The 15,653-nt window shown below is 47.2% G+C and overlaps 2 protein-coding genes across 2 annotated transcripts in view; one reads left to right on the forward strand and one right to left on the reverse strand.

Annotated features, from left to right (window-relative positions):
- The first annotated feature begins 7 nt into the window (after positions 1-7).
- Positions 8-5,556, forward strand: EMG1 (EMG1 N1-specific pseudouridine methyltransferase). Its single transcript, XM_006737863.3, has 6 exons — positions 8-239; positions 3,950-4,051; positions 4,163-4,304; positions 4,682-4,740; positions 4,824-4,973; positions 5,283-5,556. Exons 1-6 carry the CDS (start codon positions 72-74, stop codon positions 5,394-5,396), a joined length of 735 nt encoding a protein of 244 aa, XP_006737926.2. The 5' UTR covers positions 8-71; the 3' UTR covers positions 5,397-5,556.
- A 235-nt stretch (positions 5,557-5,791) lies between these two features.
- LPCAT3 (lysophosphatidylcholine acyltransferase 3) overlaps positions 5,792-15,653 on the reverse strand; it is a 38,883-nt gene continuing 29,021 nt past the window's right edge. Inside the window, exons 2-13 of the mRNA XM_006737867.3 lie at positions 12,184-12,291; positions 11,553-11,659; positions 10,883-10,976; positions 10,693-10,730; positions 9,860-10,038; positions 8,983-9,091; positions 8,141-8,227; positions 7,874-8,040; positions 6,938-7,085; positions 6,701-6,859; positions 6,451-6,579; positions 5,792-6,200 (exon numbers count right to left, since the gene is read on the reverse strand). Coding sequence (XP_006737930.2) covers positions 6,463-6,579; positions 6,701-6,859; positions 6,938-7,085; positions 7,874-8,040; positions 8,141-8,227; positions 8,983-9,091; positions 9,860-10,038; positions 10,693-10,730; positions 10,883-10,976; positions 11,553-11,659; positions 12,184-12,291 — 1,313 coding nt within the window. The 3' untranslated portion in view covers positions 5,792-6,200; positions 6,451-6,462. The remainder of the gene's footprint in view (positions 6,201-6,450; positions 6,580-6,700; positions 6,860-6,937; positions 7,086-7,873; positions 8,041-8,140; positions 8,228-8,982; positions 9,092-9,859; positions 10,039-10,692; positions 10,731-10,882; positions 10,977-11,552; positions 11,660-12,183; positions 12,292-15,653) is intronic.

Genomic DNA, 15,653 nt, shown 5'->3' on the forward strand with positions numbered 1-15,653 from the left:
GAAGCTTGAGATTAGGGGTAGGGCGAGGTTTAATTTAAGGACCTTAGCGCAATTTCCGGTCCAGTGGTAAGATGGCTGCGCCCAGTGGCGGATTCCAACCTCGTGAACGGCGTGGTGGGGAGCAGGGAGAGGACTGGGCTGCTGTGGCTCCCAAGCGGCCCCGACTCGGGGCGGGGAACAAGATCGGAGGGCGAAGGCTCATTGTGGTGCTGGAAGGGGCCAGTCTGGAGACAGTCAAGGTAGTTTGGGACAAGGAAGTGGAGAAATAGTAGATTGATAGCATGGGAGCCCGAGGGGTGAGGGTGAGAGGCTCAAAGTGGTTGGGGAGGCAGAGAGAGGTGAAACATCCTTTTGGAGGAAGAGTGGCCTAGGTGATTGTCTCTTGGTTTAACATCCTGGCTTGGCATCAGTCGTTCTCTTCTGTCCTTCTTGAATCCTATTGCAGCTGTCCGGTTGTGGCTGCCAAGTGATTTACTAGGATTCTGTGATAAAGTCATCTAAGGGGGAGAGGAGGGGAGGGGAGATTTGTCCATCGGTCATCCCATATCCTAAGTAAGTTCTTGAGCAAAGGAGAAAGGTAGTTACTGCAGCTCAGTTTGCCCAAGCCTTTTGTCAGGACTTTTGTGTTTTATTTCGTTAACATGTCTCTGTTGTCACCGTCCTTTATATTACTATCCACTTCGAAACACTGGATCAGATTATCCTTTAATATTTTTAAATCTTTTTTTTTTTTTTTTAACCGTCATTCGGCTGTTTTCCTGAATAAATCCAGCAATTCCCTATTTTAAAACTGCAGTGTTCTCATTCTCTTTCTTGGTTCTCTTACCCTTTAGGCCTAAACTGACTGTCCAATGAGTAGGCCCAGAAGAAATAGCCCTGGTTTATAAGTCATACTTGGGTTTTTTTTTTTTTCCATACTTGGGTTTTAATCTTGGTTTTTATACTTATTTTAAAGTGTGTGATTTTGATTGAGAAAACAAGTCCTCAGTTTGTAAAGTGGGGGTTAATACTTTGAAAGTGCTTTGAAAGTATTATTTTGATAGTAATGTATGCTGTGACTCTTTTCCATCTTTACTTCCTCAACCAGTTACTATACTAAGCTTGCAGTCTAGAAAGCCCCCCCTTTTTCATTTTTCTTAGGTAATTGATATTTCTAACTTAACTATAGGATCTGATATTCATCCCTCACTTAATTGTTTGCTGTGTTTCCAGCCTATTAATTCTGAATGTCATGTAACCACTTTGTGTCTTCACGTGTTCCATGGGGATGATAGTACTTACCTTACTGGGTTGTTGAGGGGATAAAAGGAGGTAGTATCAGTAAAGACTTTAGAATAATGTCTGTCATTTGGAATTACTACTATTGTTATTGATTCTAGGTTCTTTATTAAGAAGTTGAAAAGGGGGCACCAGTTGGTTAAGCATCTGACTCTTGATTTTGGCTTAGATCATGATCTCAGGGTCGTGAAATTGAGCCCCGCGTCTGGCTCTACGCTGAGCATGGAGCCTGCTTAAGATATTCTCTCTCCCTCTGTCCCAGCCCCTCGTGCGCCTCACTCATACAGTCTATTAAAAAAAAGAAGTTGAAAAGGTCATGGTCAAATTAAAATTCTTAGAGCATGCTGGAAGAGTTTAGGTCAAATTATCATTAATGGTGCTCCAGGGGTGACTGAATTCATAGCTAGCTGAAATCTGTACTGTTTTCTTTTCCCTGCCTTGTGCTGGTATTGTTCTGATAGCCTCACTGAGCCTGCTCTCGCCCATTTATTCCTTATACTCCAGACTCATTGGCCTTTCGTTAAGCTCTTTGGAAGCACTAAGTTCTCTGATATCTTAAGGCCATTACACATAATGTTTTCTAATGGAAGCTCCCTTTACTCAGCTCTTTGCTTCATTAATTCCTACTTAATGTTCATTTACTTAAAAATTACTGAGTTTTATTATTGCTGCTCAATCTTCAGTTATCAGTTTAAGTATTATTTCCTTATAGAAGTGACTCCCTTCCTGGTATAAATCAGGACTTCCTGTTATAATCCTTTAATGAACCAGATGATTCACTTTTCTTTCATAATGTTCATCAAAATTTGGTTGTGGCTTCATGTGGTTGTTTACCATTTGTCTCTTCCACTAGAAGGCTCCTCCATGAGGGCAGGCAATAAGGTTTTAAAAATTCTTAATATCTCCAATACCTGTTACAGAAAATGCATACAGTATTCATTCTCTGATTATTCTAGTTAGTGGTTTTCAAGCTTATTAACCACAAACCACAATAAAAAAAATTACATTGTGAGCAAGTACACACGGGCAACTATAAAATACCAAAAGTTTCATAAACCATTACCTACCATGACTATATGTAAAGTACTCTGTTTTCATCTCTATTTTATTAAAAGAACAAAACTCCTAGTTATAACTAATGGGTAGAAACTAGATTGTTCAATTCAAGAAGTTCTTTTTCTTCGATATCCAAGAGTGTCCTATGGAGGTGTTTCTTGGTCCTTTGTTCTTTTCCTGTGCTTACTCTGACATTTTTGTCATTTCAGTTAGTTAGTTTCAAAATCTACATGCTTCTTTCCCCTAATTTTGTGGAGTTATCTATCTCAAGTTGCCAGACATACAAATGTTCTATTGATACATAGAAACATAGCGTTTCAAATCTGGTATTTATATTTAATGGCATGTTTTTAAGACTTTTTACTGACCATTTTAATGCTCCTTATGACTCCAAATTGCAATTTTTTTTTTAGCTGCTATAGATGTATCAGGCCAGATTTTTAGTATCACACTTCTAGCTGGTGACTTTTCTAGTATACAGAGTTGCCAGGATAATATCCCTTGCTCAGTCATGCCCCTGTTATTCCAGGATTATTTCTAGCTTTGTGCTTAACTTGAGGAACCTACAGTTTACAAAGCAGTTTCATATACAAACACTGTTCAATATACCTTTTTTTTTTTTTTTAGAGAGTGCGCATGCACCCATTGGGAGGGGAGGAGAGAAAGAGGGAGATTAAGACTTGAGCCAAAATCAAGAGTTGGATGCTTGACTGAGCCACTCAGGTGCCCCTCAATATACATCTTCTTTATCCATTCATCTATCAAGGGACACTTGGGTTGCTTCTAAATCTTGGCTATTGTAAATACAATGCTGTAATAAACATACAGGGCTGCATAGATCTTTTCAAATTAGTATTTTTGTTTTCTTTGGGTAAATATGGGTAGTAGAAGTACTGGATTGTATGGTATTTATATTTTTAATTTTTTGAGGAACCTCCATACTGTTTTCCACAGTGGCTGCACCAGTTTACATTCCCACCAACAGTGCACTAGGGTTCCCTTTTCTCCACATCCTCACCAACATTAGTTCTTATCTTTGATACTAGCCATTCTGGCTGGTGAGGTGGTATCTCATTGTGGTTTTGATTTGCATTTCCCCGGTGAGTGATGTTGAGCATCTTTTCATGTGCCTGTTGGCCATCTGTAGGTCTTCCTTGGAAAAATGTCTCTTTAGGTCCTCTGCCTATTTTTTAACCATTGTTTGGTTTTTTGGTGCTGAGTTATGTAAGCTCTTTATATATTTTGGATTCCCCTTATCAGACAGATCATTTGCAAATAGCTTTTCCCATTCACAAGGTTGCCTTTTTGTTTTGTTGGTTTCCTTTGTCGTGCAGAAGTTTAGATCATGTGGTATCACAGGCTGTGTCCTTTCGTTTTCCCTCTAAGATCAGTTATGGTGGGAGGGGCGAAAGGGTCAGTGGCCACAGAGTAGCCTCTGAAGAGCTTGATGGGTCCCATCCCCAGGGTTTCTGATTCAGAAGATCTGGAGCAGACCTGAGAATTTGACTGTCTAACAAGTTTCCAGATGATGATTAAGATGATGCTGATTTGGGGACCACACTAATCTAGGTAAAGGAAGGTTATCTTGCTCTCTGTCATGTTCCCTGTTCTTTAGGTAGGGAAGACATATGAGCTACTCAACTGTGACAAGCACAAGTCTGTGTTGTTGAAGAATGGACGGGACCCTGGGGAAGTGAGACCAGACATAGCTCACCAGGTAACTCCAGGGACAGAGCTTGCAACCCCCTGAGCCTTTGGGCAGAAGATCAGGCAGCTGCATGCTGCTTCTCTTCAGTCTGAACCGTGCCTTGGTTTCTACCTCCCTCAGAGTTTACTGATGCTGATGGACAGTCCCCTGAACAGAGCTGGCTTGCTACAGGTTTATATCCACACACAGAAGAATGTGCTGATTGAAGTAAACCCCCAGACTCGAATTCCCAGAACCTTTGACCGCTTTTGTGGCCTCATGGGTGAGATCTTTAGGACTTAAAGTTCAGAATGAACTCGGCAGTAGTGAAGAAGGGAGGAAGAGGACATGGGATAAATGAAATGTGAACTTTTTAAGTGGGGGGAGTGGGGAACATGTTTGATACCAGAAAAAGGGCTCTTCATTATCTTCCCAGGTGCATGGGTAAGACCCGCATAGGTTCCTGGCTGAGTGAAAAAGGGAGAGGGAACTCACTGTCATCCAGCTAGTCAGCTGCTCGTTCGGAACATTTTAGCACCGCAGTGTGGATTTAAAGGACACATGGAGCCCACCTTAACTGTGGGTTTTTCTGGTTAGATTTCTGGGCAGAAGAAATGGGGTCACCACCAAGCTCTGAACTTTCTTTCCCCTCCCCCCCAGTTCAGCTTTTACACAAACTCAGTGTTCGAGCAGCTGATGGCCCCCAAAAGCTCTTGAAGGTGATGTATTGGCACCCACTGGTTGGAGGTAGGGTTCTGAGATTGTTTCTGGGGCTGATTCCCCCACCGTGTTCTTTCTTTAGGTAATTAAGAATCCAGTGTCAGATCACTTCCCGGTTGGATGTATGAAGATTGGCACATCTTTTTCCATCCCATTCGTCAGCGATGTACGAGAGTTGGTGCCCAGCAGTGACCCTATTGTTTTTGTGGTGGGCGCCTTTGCCCATGGCCAGGTAAGGTCTGGGCTCAACTCCTGGGTTCTCTGTAGAGCCGAGGCTTAGAATTCTAAGAATACCTGGCATTTTTTGATGACCTTGGGCAATAGCAGGTGAGAACAAAGCTGCAAGACCACGTCCTGCCCCAGGCTGCATATTTTGAGGCCTGCTGGCATGTATTTGTGACAGGGGAAAAGTCAGGACCTTCTTATCCTTTGTACAAATGCGATATTAAATAGCTCTGTGAAATACTAGCTCAGCTGTGTTGTTCCGGCTTCACCTGTTAGAGAGTGACAGCCAGCTGACAGAACTCCTTCTCTCGTTTAGGTCAGTGTGGGGTATACAGAGAAGACGGTGTCCATCAGCAACTACCCCCTCTCTGCAGCCCTCACCTGTGCAAAACTCACCACAGCCTTTGAAGAAGTCTGGGGGGTCATCTGACAGCAGCACCTCGTTCTGGGACAGAGACCGTGGCCCTCCCTCGACCCCGCCGTCAGCTCACTGCTCGGAGGGGACCTTCTTGCACCAAGACTGCGGGGGCTTGGGGAAGCAAGGCTGTACGTTTGCTATTTGTTTATCCTATAAATACTGTTCTTGCAAACCTGGTGGTTCTTTGAGGATTTCTAAACTGAGCAGTTATCTAGTGGTGTAAGCTGGTTGCTGTCCTCAGACTTCAGGAAAAGAGGTGAGGTTCCAGTGTTTGCAGTCTGGGTCGGAGCTTTGCAGGAAGGCTTGGACGCCAAGCTTCTGGGCGGGGCAGGGAGTGAGCCCTGCTTGTTTCCACTATGGCGAGCCCGGAGAACTGTCTGTAAGAAAGCAGTCGGGAAGGCTAGCAGTGAAAAACTGAACAAAGAGAAGTGATTTTATCTGGTACAGTTCCAAGGTAGAAAAAGTGGAGCAGGTGGGGCCTGGTACCCTCCCCTCCCCCCCATGGGGGGGGTGGTGGTAGCGGCACATATACAATCATAGTAAACTGGCAGAAGAAAAGCACAACAGATTCCTGGCTAGAGGGGGAGAGATAAGGCAACGTGCATGGGGGAGCCAGAGGGGAGACATGGGCCCTCTACTCCTCCCACGAGAGTTTCCCCTTTGGCCCCAGATGAACACTTGGCTGGCAGCAGAGGCACGGCTAGGAGTACCGTGTCTTCCCCACTCCCTGGCTTCTACGTTCTCTGTGCTCTGAGGCGAAGGAGTGCTGTGGAAAGGGATACAAGTCGTTTCTGCACCAGCCCTGCTCTAGGCCACCTGCAAGAGAAGAGACTTGATTGGCAGGCCGGTCAGAGTCCCTCCTTCTAGTCCCTGGTCTGTAGCCCTTCCATCTTCTTCCTGGCAAACCCGAGTTCGGGTAAGTCCGTGCCCCACACTGGGGTTTCCTAGAAGCCAGGCTACCTTGAGATTCACTCCAGATGTCCCATACTGCCTGCCTCCCATCTCCAATCTAGTGCTCTATTCTGTCACTTGGTAGTTCAGCTTAGCTACAGGGATATTTACTTACCAGGGAAATAGATTATCCCATTTTCTTTAACTTTTCTTTCCTTGGCACCATTGCTTTGTGAACATAAGGCAATATAAAGAGTAGGCTCAAGAAGAAGACGTGGCCAAGAAAATAGATGGATTTATACACCTGTGGGGGAGATAAAGGCCAATGAGGTAGACACAAGGCAGGGACTATCCCTTATTGCCAGAGGTTTCAGCGACCCCTCCCCCCCCACCCCCGCAATCCTTGCCCAAAGGCCCTCGCTTACCTTAAACCATTTGTCCCATGTGAAGAGACAGAAGGCAGTCATTGAGTAACCCATGAAGAGCCAGTGGATGGTCTGCTGCATCAAATAGTAGAAGGGTTGTAGGACAGTAATGGAAGCCAGGTTGCTCAGGGTTGGGCTCTCCTGAATTAGGCTGGCAGCCTGGGGAGCGAGGGGAGAGGTCATCAGTGTCTTGCCCCTTCTCATAGTCCCCGTTCACCCACCACCCTTCAGGCCTACCTGTTTCTCCACAATAACAATGAGGAATTCCATCTGGAAGCAGATCAGGTATCCTGAGTGTAGTCCGTGCCAGAGGGCCAGGAAGAACAATGAGAGTCCCTGGGATAGTTGTTTATTTCCAAGGAACTTGAGTCGTTTGAAGAAGTAACTAGAGAAAAGCGTGGGTGGGGATGAGCCTCAGACCAGTCTGCGCACCACCACCACCTTGCCTCTGGCTTCCCAGCGCCCCGAGGCGTGCAGTGGTGGTGGCTGGCTCCCGCTTGGGGCCACCCGGGTAAGGGAGGCAGTGCCATCGGATTAGCTTTACAGATGAAAGAAGGTGAAGTTATAGCTCAGTTCAGAGACAGAAAACAGGCCTCAAGCTTAGCTGGGTGAGCGTGGGCAAGCCACTCTGTCAACAGCTGCCTCGGGCAGGGGTGAGGAGGACAGAACAGCTCCCGTGCCGCTCAAACTCGTGCACGGGGAACATAAAACCAGTGGGTGGCAGAACTGGGATTAAAACTCAAGGCACTTCTTAGGGCACCTGGGTGGCTCAGTCGGTTGAGCGTCTGACTTCTGATTTCAGCTCAGGTCATGATCTCCAGGCCGTGAGATCAAGCCCTGCATGGGGCTCTGCGCTGGGCACAGAGCCTGTGTAAGATTCTCTCTCTCTTTCTGCCCCTCCCCATCCCCATCCCCATCCCCCCTCGCTCTCTCCCTCTCTAAAAAACGAACAAAACTCAAGGCACTTCTGGGTCTTGCTTGTGTCTTGCAAATATGACAGGAATGGGTTTTGGGGGGATGGGAGCGGGGACAAAACTAAGTGTGGGTGGGTGTGAGGATGACTGGAGGTTCTACCCAAAGTGGGGAAAGACAGACAGTACGTCTGTGCCCTCAAATCTGGGAAAGCAGCGGAAGGAAGGAGCTAGGGCCCAGACGTCCACTCCAGCGGCTTACCGGGCCACCCAGGCATTGGTGTTGATGTTAAATGAGGCGATGGTGCCACTGAAGCGGGGGGTTGTTTCAAAGAGCCACACCTTCATGTTGGCACAGGCATCCCACTTGGCCTTTCCATGTTCATCGAACGCGTTGAAGCCTAGCCCCGTCAGAATGCACACTCCTTCCTGAGGGAAGGAGCCACTCCGTGAGCCTTCCGGCTATGCTCCTCCCCACCACGCCCCACGGCTTGTTGCACAAGGCCCCAGGTTCATCTTTTCTACTTACGGTGACCAGCCAGCAGGTGACATACTTGTACAGCACGAACTTGCCCCAGAGCAGCATGTACATGCAGCGGAACCAGAAAGGGTGGTTCTTGAGAGAAGAGAGAAGAGAGAATGGCCACACGTTAGGGATACTACCTGGGCAAGGCAAATTTCCCTTAACGCTCTTCCTTTCCAAACGCGTGGCTGACCACTGCGCGTCCACCTGGCGGCCTGCTGGCTTAGCCCTTCGAATAGGCTAAGAGGAGTATGCAGGGAACCCAGCAAACAGCCAGTCACCTTTTTCTTTGGAGAGTCCCAGAAACAGCCTTGTCCCTAACTCCTCTAAAGCCCCGAGCATTCGGGACACTAAGTACCAAGGGACGCTGAGATATCCACGGTCAATGTTAATTTAAGAGGCAAACCTACCCAGAGCGCGTAGGGAACTGCTGCAAGCCTTTCAGCTGGGCAGGAGCAAAAGCCAGCACTTCCCCGCCCCTTGGGTTTTGAATTCCCTAGAAGCCCCCAATCTATCAAGAGAAGAAAACAGGCTGGAGAGGACCGGAAGCTACGAGGCTCCAAGGAGTCCCTGGCTGCGATAAACCAAGCTAGGAGCTGCTCCCACGGGAGGTAAGGGGTGCTAAACGTGCACCTGGCACAGCCCTGTGCCCGCGAAGGTCGTTCAGTGCTGGCTGATGAACATGTCCCGGCCCGGCTGGCATGGACACCAACTCGCCCAGATCTAGAGCAAAACCAACATGCATTTGTCGATGGTATGACCCACTTCTTGGCTATCTACAGGGATCCTGGCCTGTCCGTTTCTAGCTCTGATGCAGCCAGGCTGCTGCAGCATTAGTCACCACTCACTTCATAGTCTTCAGTGAGGAGATAGTCTTCTGTGATGTGGGGGCTAAGCAGAGTGTAGCCCACTAGGTAGACAAGGCCCAGACTCAGGCGCCTGAGAGCAGGTATGGTGCTGGAAAGGAACAAGCAGGGTCACAACGGGCAGAGGCTTTTCCCTTCACCCGCTGACCTTAAATTACGGAGAGAAGTGTTTCAGAGGGTGCGGGGCGAGGAGAGCTCTCGGTGCAAAGCCGATATTCGGCAGCTCTACGTGGCTGGCTTTGAGGAGTGGTGAGCGCAGCACCCGCGAGTCCCGGGGAAGGGCAGGGCGGTGGGGGGGCGGCAGCGTGCGCGAGCCTGTGGCGCGTCCCCTCGGGGGTGCTATGGATCGCGCGGCCTCGCCGGCACTCTCTGGCCACACTGGGGCTGAAAGGCCAGTGCGGAGGGCAGGAGGATGACCGAGTCTCAATCTGCTCTTTCCTACCCTGGCTGAATCGACGCTCAAACACAGGCCAGGCAACTTCTCAGGAAAGGGATTTTTTTCCGGTAACTTTTTTCAATTTTCTACTGTGATATATATATATATATTTAAGTCTTCCTTTTTTTTTTTTTTTGGTAAAGGCAGGGACATGACTGTTCAGGCAAAATCCTGTGGCATAAAAGGGAGTTTTTATGTTTGCACTACGGGGTCAGAATGGGTCTAAGCTGAAAAGGGCCCACTAGCCGCCAGCAGCAGGTCCGGTGCCCATTATGACAGTCTGATGCCTGCCGTGGCACAGGCCTGTGAGCCAGGGCCACGCTGCAGAACGCGGCCGGGGCTGGCCTTCAGGAAGTCACTTAGAAGTGGCTTTGTACTGGGTGAGACACCTATGCAGAGGTCTTGACCAAGAGGGGCATTTACCTGTTTGGTATCTTCCCTGGTATGTCAGTCAGCTGTCCCTGCACCAGCTTCATGTAGTGGTTCATTGAGAACTGGGGCCCTACCAAGAAGGCCCCATAGAAGTAGGAGAAACCAGCAACTTCCAGCAGGGAAGGGACACCCTGTATGGCGTATTTCTGTTGCTCAGAGGACAAGGAATTCTATGCCGAGAAGAGAATGAATGGTTCAGGATAGCCTTGCATCTCCCCCCAAGAGCCAGTTTGCGTGTTCCCCACCCTTGTGCCCCACGGAACCAGGCTTGTTCAGATAGCCGTCTCTTAACCATGAGAGACGATGGACTCTGAAAAACAAACTGAGGGTTCTAGAGGGGAGGGGGGTGGGGGGATGGGTTAGCCTGGTGATGGGTATTAAAGAGGGCACGTTCTGCATGGAGCACTGGGTGTTATGCACAAACAATGAATCATGGAACACTACATCTAAAACTAATGATGTAATGTATGGTGATTAACATAACATAAAAAAAAAAGACAGCCGTCTCTTTGAGGGCACGATATGGAGAAAAGGAGTTGCTTCACATGGAAATGAGGATGTGCGGGGGTAACTTAGCAACAGTGGGCTGCTGCTTTTCCAAATGCCAGGCTGGCACTGATCTCTGGACTTTGGGCACGAGCTGGATCTGGGGAAATTAGATTTGTTGATCCTTGCTCAGTGCTCTCTGAAACAGAACTCACATAGGCTGGGCATGGGCGAGAGGCTCTGCCCTGGCATCTGGGTGCAGTCTTTTGGTAGCAACAGCCTTTCTCCTTCCCTCTGGTTACATTCCTTAACCTCTCTGCAGAGGAATGGGTACTTACCTGATCCTTCCCTCCGTCAAAGTAGTCAACAGCCAAACCTGAGCAGAGAGAGGAGGCATGGGTAGAACAGAGGGAGGGCACTGAGGATGTGGCCTGTGGACTGAGCGTAGCCAGGAGCGGACCAGGGGGAACATGGTTGGACGGGGAGGAGCCTAGGTGTAAAAGGGGAAGGCAGTAAGCCAGCACTCACCAATCAGCTTCAAGGTCAGGACACAATGCGGCATTGTCCACTTGATATCGTAGGTGCCAGTGGCTGTGTAATAATAACCGGCAAGAAGGTAGACCTGGGGGGTGGGGAGAGAATTTATTCTACCACCTGCTAGGATTTCTTTATTTTCTCCCTGCTCTGAAATGCACCGTATTCTTTCATTTTTCCTTTCTCCTGGTCTCTTCCTTAAAGGCTTTAAGTTCCTATAAATGGAAGAAACTGAATTCGTAGAGAGGAAGAGACTTGGTCAAGGCTTCTCGGCAGAATGAGGGCTAAACGGGGAATTCAGAGCTTAGAGTTGGTAGCTCATTCCAAGCTGATTTCCTGTCTTGCCTTTAAGCGACACCCCTCATGGCCAGCTAACTGGGCTAATCAAAGAACCCGAGTGGCCCAGGCCTCTGCAAAGGGGGTTAGCCGCCACCCCTCCCTGGAGGCAGGTAAAATATCACCACTGCCATCTGCAGATGAGACACCTGGTGCCCGTGAAAAGTGACCTACCCGAAGTTGGGCTGCGGAAGTGATGCTGGGAGAAAGGACTAGAAACTGGATCTCTTAGTTCCCTTTGGCTGTGCCACAGTCCCTGACATCCCCCCACCCCTGAAGTGCTGTCGGCTGTGGTCTGAGCTGCCTGCCGAGGGAGCAGCGCGGTTACCATCTGGAAGCAGTAGGTAGTGAGGACAGCAGTGATGGTGCGGCCCATGAGTCGGAGGATGAGGAACTGAAGCACAATGCATAGCAGGGAGTGGTAGACCTGATGTCCTGCAGGCAGAGGGGAGAGCACAGTTTAGCTTGTGGTTGTTGGGGGTTTTTTTGTTTTTGTTTTTTGCATTTCCACCCTTCCTGAAACTTCTCAACACAAGGAGAATTAAATTTAAAGAAGAAACTTTGGTGCGCGGATTTTTTCTTTGAAAAGAGACTCATGTTTCGGAGAGAGGGAAGGAAATGAATTGTATAAGTATAAGGGACTGTCGGGGAGTTACGGCATTTCTGAATGTCTGAGCTAAAGGGATGCTCCTGACGAAGGCTGCTTGCATCTGTCATCTGCTGACAGCCCCAGCAGAGAAAATGATGGGGTCAGGCCGAGGTAACAGCTCTAAAAATATTATCTGGGAGAGGAATGTACATAAGAGGAAAATTAAGCTCTCTTCCTGCGCATACAAACCCTCTTTTTGCAAGCAGAGCACTGTACTTCCCTAGCCATCAGATTCCCTCCAGAAATTCTGTTCAAGTCTGCTCCTTCCCAGGCTCCCTCCAATCGCGGCGCCACTGCTGAGTTCACTCACCGAAGTTAAAATAAGCGATTGAGAGGCCTGTAAAGGTGTGGAAGAGATGGATGAGGTAGCTGTCCTTGAAGAAAAGGTAACGCCGAAAAAACACAGCCAAGGGGTAACCTAGAGGGGAGAAAAATCAGTAAGAGGGGAGAAAAATCAGTAAGAGGGTTACCCATGCCGGATGCCCTCCTGGTTTTGTCTTGGAAGTTTAGCTGGCATGAAATGCAGCCCAGAGTGGAAAATCTGTATATTATGTGGACGTCGGCAAAGAAGATAACAGCATCCCCAAGAGTCAGAAGTCTCTTTGCAAATACAAATTTAAAACTGAAGAAAGGAGTTTTATATGGAGCCAATATAAAACTGGGTCCTCAGACTAGGTGTCCCTTATAGCCTATTAAATATTGCTAGGAATTTTCTCTTGCGTTTTTCCAAATGATTCAAGGAATTAAGAGTGCCCAACTATGCCCGGGGACATTCTTTTACACCTTTATGATCTGATGTCATCACCTGTCCTGTTAGCAGAGTAAGATCAGCTTATGAAGAGGACAAACGTAAATTCATGCCCGGCTGTAAAGTCGGATTCCTGCCTGCATATACAGTTGCATACTCCTCACATACTGAGGTCTGGGCATCAACTGTGTTATGAATCCATGTGAATATCCTGGAAAAATGTTATCTAAAGCTGTGATTCCCAGCACGGTCCCAGGGCCATGACTGAACTACAAGGGGTATCTCAGGCTGGGCCATAAACGGGCAAAAGGCGGCTTGCTGAATTAAAAAGGGTCAGTAACATTTGGTATTCCTCAACTACAATGAGCACGTTCCGAGGTTTTACTACATGTTCACAGTCAGTGTTAGCAATCAGTCTGGCTCATGTGCTCGGCAATGCTCCTACAACAGTGGTGTGTGTGCAAAGAATTGGAATCCCCGCGTCTTTCTAGAAGGACACTTCACCTATCCTACCACTGCGTAATTAGTGTTCTTGAGTTGCTCATGGTTTACAGTTGCTGCAATTCTTGCTGTCAAATTATAGATTGCAGCTTGTTTTTCATGGGCAATATGGTGGTGAGCTTGGTTAACTCTGCAATGCTCAGAAAAGTGTTACACACAGAGAAAATGCTCAATTATTTATCAAGTGAATAACAAGATGGATAACTGTGTTATATATTGGCCTATGTCCTGCTAGTCTGTTTTCCCATACTTTTTTTCTTTTAACTTACCAACACAGCCTGGGTACTTACATATCCTGTTTTTTTTTTTTTTTTTTTCCATGTAAGAGTGTATCAACTATTTGATCTCCTTGGTGCCAGGATCTGCTGATGTTCTTGGATTGCTGTTCTCATCGTGGGCTAGGCTCTTTATCAAATTTACAGCTTCCTGCAAGTAGTTAATTTTACAGATACCCTGTGCATCACTGGCTCATTCATTCGACACGTTTGTTAAACGCCTACTATATGCTAGGTACTCTATTTATAGAGCATTTGATGAGTGAGGAGGTGGCATGTAACAGTTTCTTTTCTCGCTAGCTGAGATGACGGGATATAGATTACTAGCTCAAGGGACAGGGAGACATCTATGACCCTTTCACAGTCAGATGAATGAGCAAAGAAATAGGATTGAGTCTCATTACATATCACATGGGCAGAAATTTGGCAGGGACAGAGCACCAGGTTAGCAGCAAGTTTTGCTAAGAACCAGAGCCAGGTACTAGAAAGCATATAGAATAAGGTCTGATTGCCTTAAATCTTTTGCTTTTTATTTTATTTTAGAGATTTTATTTCTTTATTTGAGAGAGAGCGTGCACACAAAGGGGGAGGGGCAGAGGGAGAAGCAAACTCTGCTGACCAGGGAACCCGATGACATGGGGCTCCATCCCAGGACTCTGAGATCATGACCTGAGCCGAAGGCAGACGCTTGACCGACGGAGCCACTCAGGCGCCCTGCTTTTTAATATTTTAGGAACAGGGGCATAAATGAATAGAAGCAATAAATAGGGCAGATCTCAGGATGCCTGGGTGGCTCAGTCGCTTAAGCGTCTGCCTTCGGCTCAGATCATGGTCCCAGGGTCCTGGGATCGAGTCCCGCTTCGGGCTCCTTGCTCAGTGGGGAGCCTGCTTCTCCCTCTGCCTGCAGCTCCCCCTGTTTGTGCTCTCTCTCTCCCTGACAAATAAATAAAATCTTAAAAAAAAATAAATTGGGTAGATCTTAAATATCTAAAGTACTGATAAATAAGTTCTAGATAGCCAAGAGTTTACCTTTAGGCATGAAGACCTTTAACCACTTGGAAGCCCTAAAACCATTTCGAATGCTTGCAATTAAAAAACAAAACAAACAAACAAACAAACAAAAAACAACATACATTACCCTGCTTCCTGAAGTTGAATATAATTTAATATTTTCTTGGTGATCTGGGCCATAATTACTCTACAGTACCGTCATGACCTATTGAGGTGTGTAAAACTGTTTGCTCTCAACCTCGTAGGCCCTCCACTGTCCTGCATTCTGAGTTCTTGTATCCATTTCTTAGAGCTTTTATGCCCCTTTCCTCGCTACTTGGATCAGGAGTCACTTCTTGAGCTTTTTCTGTGTGCCTGCCAAGGATAGTTCCTTTCCCTATTTCTAATTTACTGCGGGCCTTAGAAACCATAACTATGTTTTAAAGGTGTAGAAAAAAAGATGTAAGAGCAAGAGTCTTGGGTGCTATCCTTACAGATGCAGTGCAAAGGCCTAGTGACATCTGTCCTGGTCACTCATGCCCTTTTCTCCTGTTTTCAGGTGTATGTGGGGGGTGTGGTGGGGGCTGCTGAGTTCCATGCAGGTTAAGTGAAGTATTAGTGCACACTAGTAAACACAGAAGATGGAGCAGTTGGTAGAAAAATAACAACGCAGCAGGCCAGGTTACCAAAAACACTGAGATCATCACAGAAAACAGCAAAGCCCAGAATGAAGCCGCAGAGAGGAAGAAGGAACTGTGGGGGGCGAGTTGCTGGGACAACCCAGAGCTGATTTTGAGTGTGTAAACATCAAATCTTGCTCTTGGCTGCCACTCAGCTCTGCGGGCTTCGGAGCCTGGCTGCCCTGCAGGTATGTGCTGTTTTGGGGAGGGTGTTGTCCTACAAGCTGTTTCTGAGTCTTAAGGCTTTTTCGTGGGAGCCAATGCTTAATATAATGGCTGTAGTCACCTGAAGAATCTTTAAAAGCCAACAGAAGCACCTCCTGTCACTCACCCACTGGAGAGTCTGATTTGGTAGGTCTGAGGGATGGTGATGTGCAGCCAGGGTTAAGAAACAATGCTTTACTAAAAATCCTAGGCAAGGCAGCGGTCTGTACTAGGTCCTGAGAATAAAATTCTGAGCTTTTTCACTGGGGGTTATGGTCTTCCTTTAATAGCACCAAACAAGCAGAGGTTTGTTTTATAAACACTTTTTTTTTAAGATTTTGTCAGAGAGAGTGAGCAAGCGAGAGCACAAGCAGGGGGAGAG

The sequence above is a fragment of the Leptonychotes weddellii genome, chromosome 5, assembly GCF_054177405.1.
Source record: "Leptonychotes weddellii isolate Sample4059 chromosome 5, ASM5417740v2, whole genome shotgun sequence".
NCBI classification, from domain to species: domain Eukaryota; kingdom Metazoa; phylum Chordata; class Mammalia; order Carnivora; family Phocidae; genus Leptonychotes; species Leptonychotes weddellii.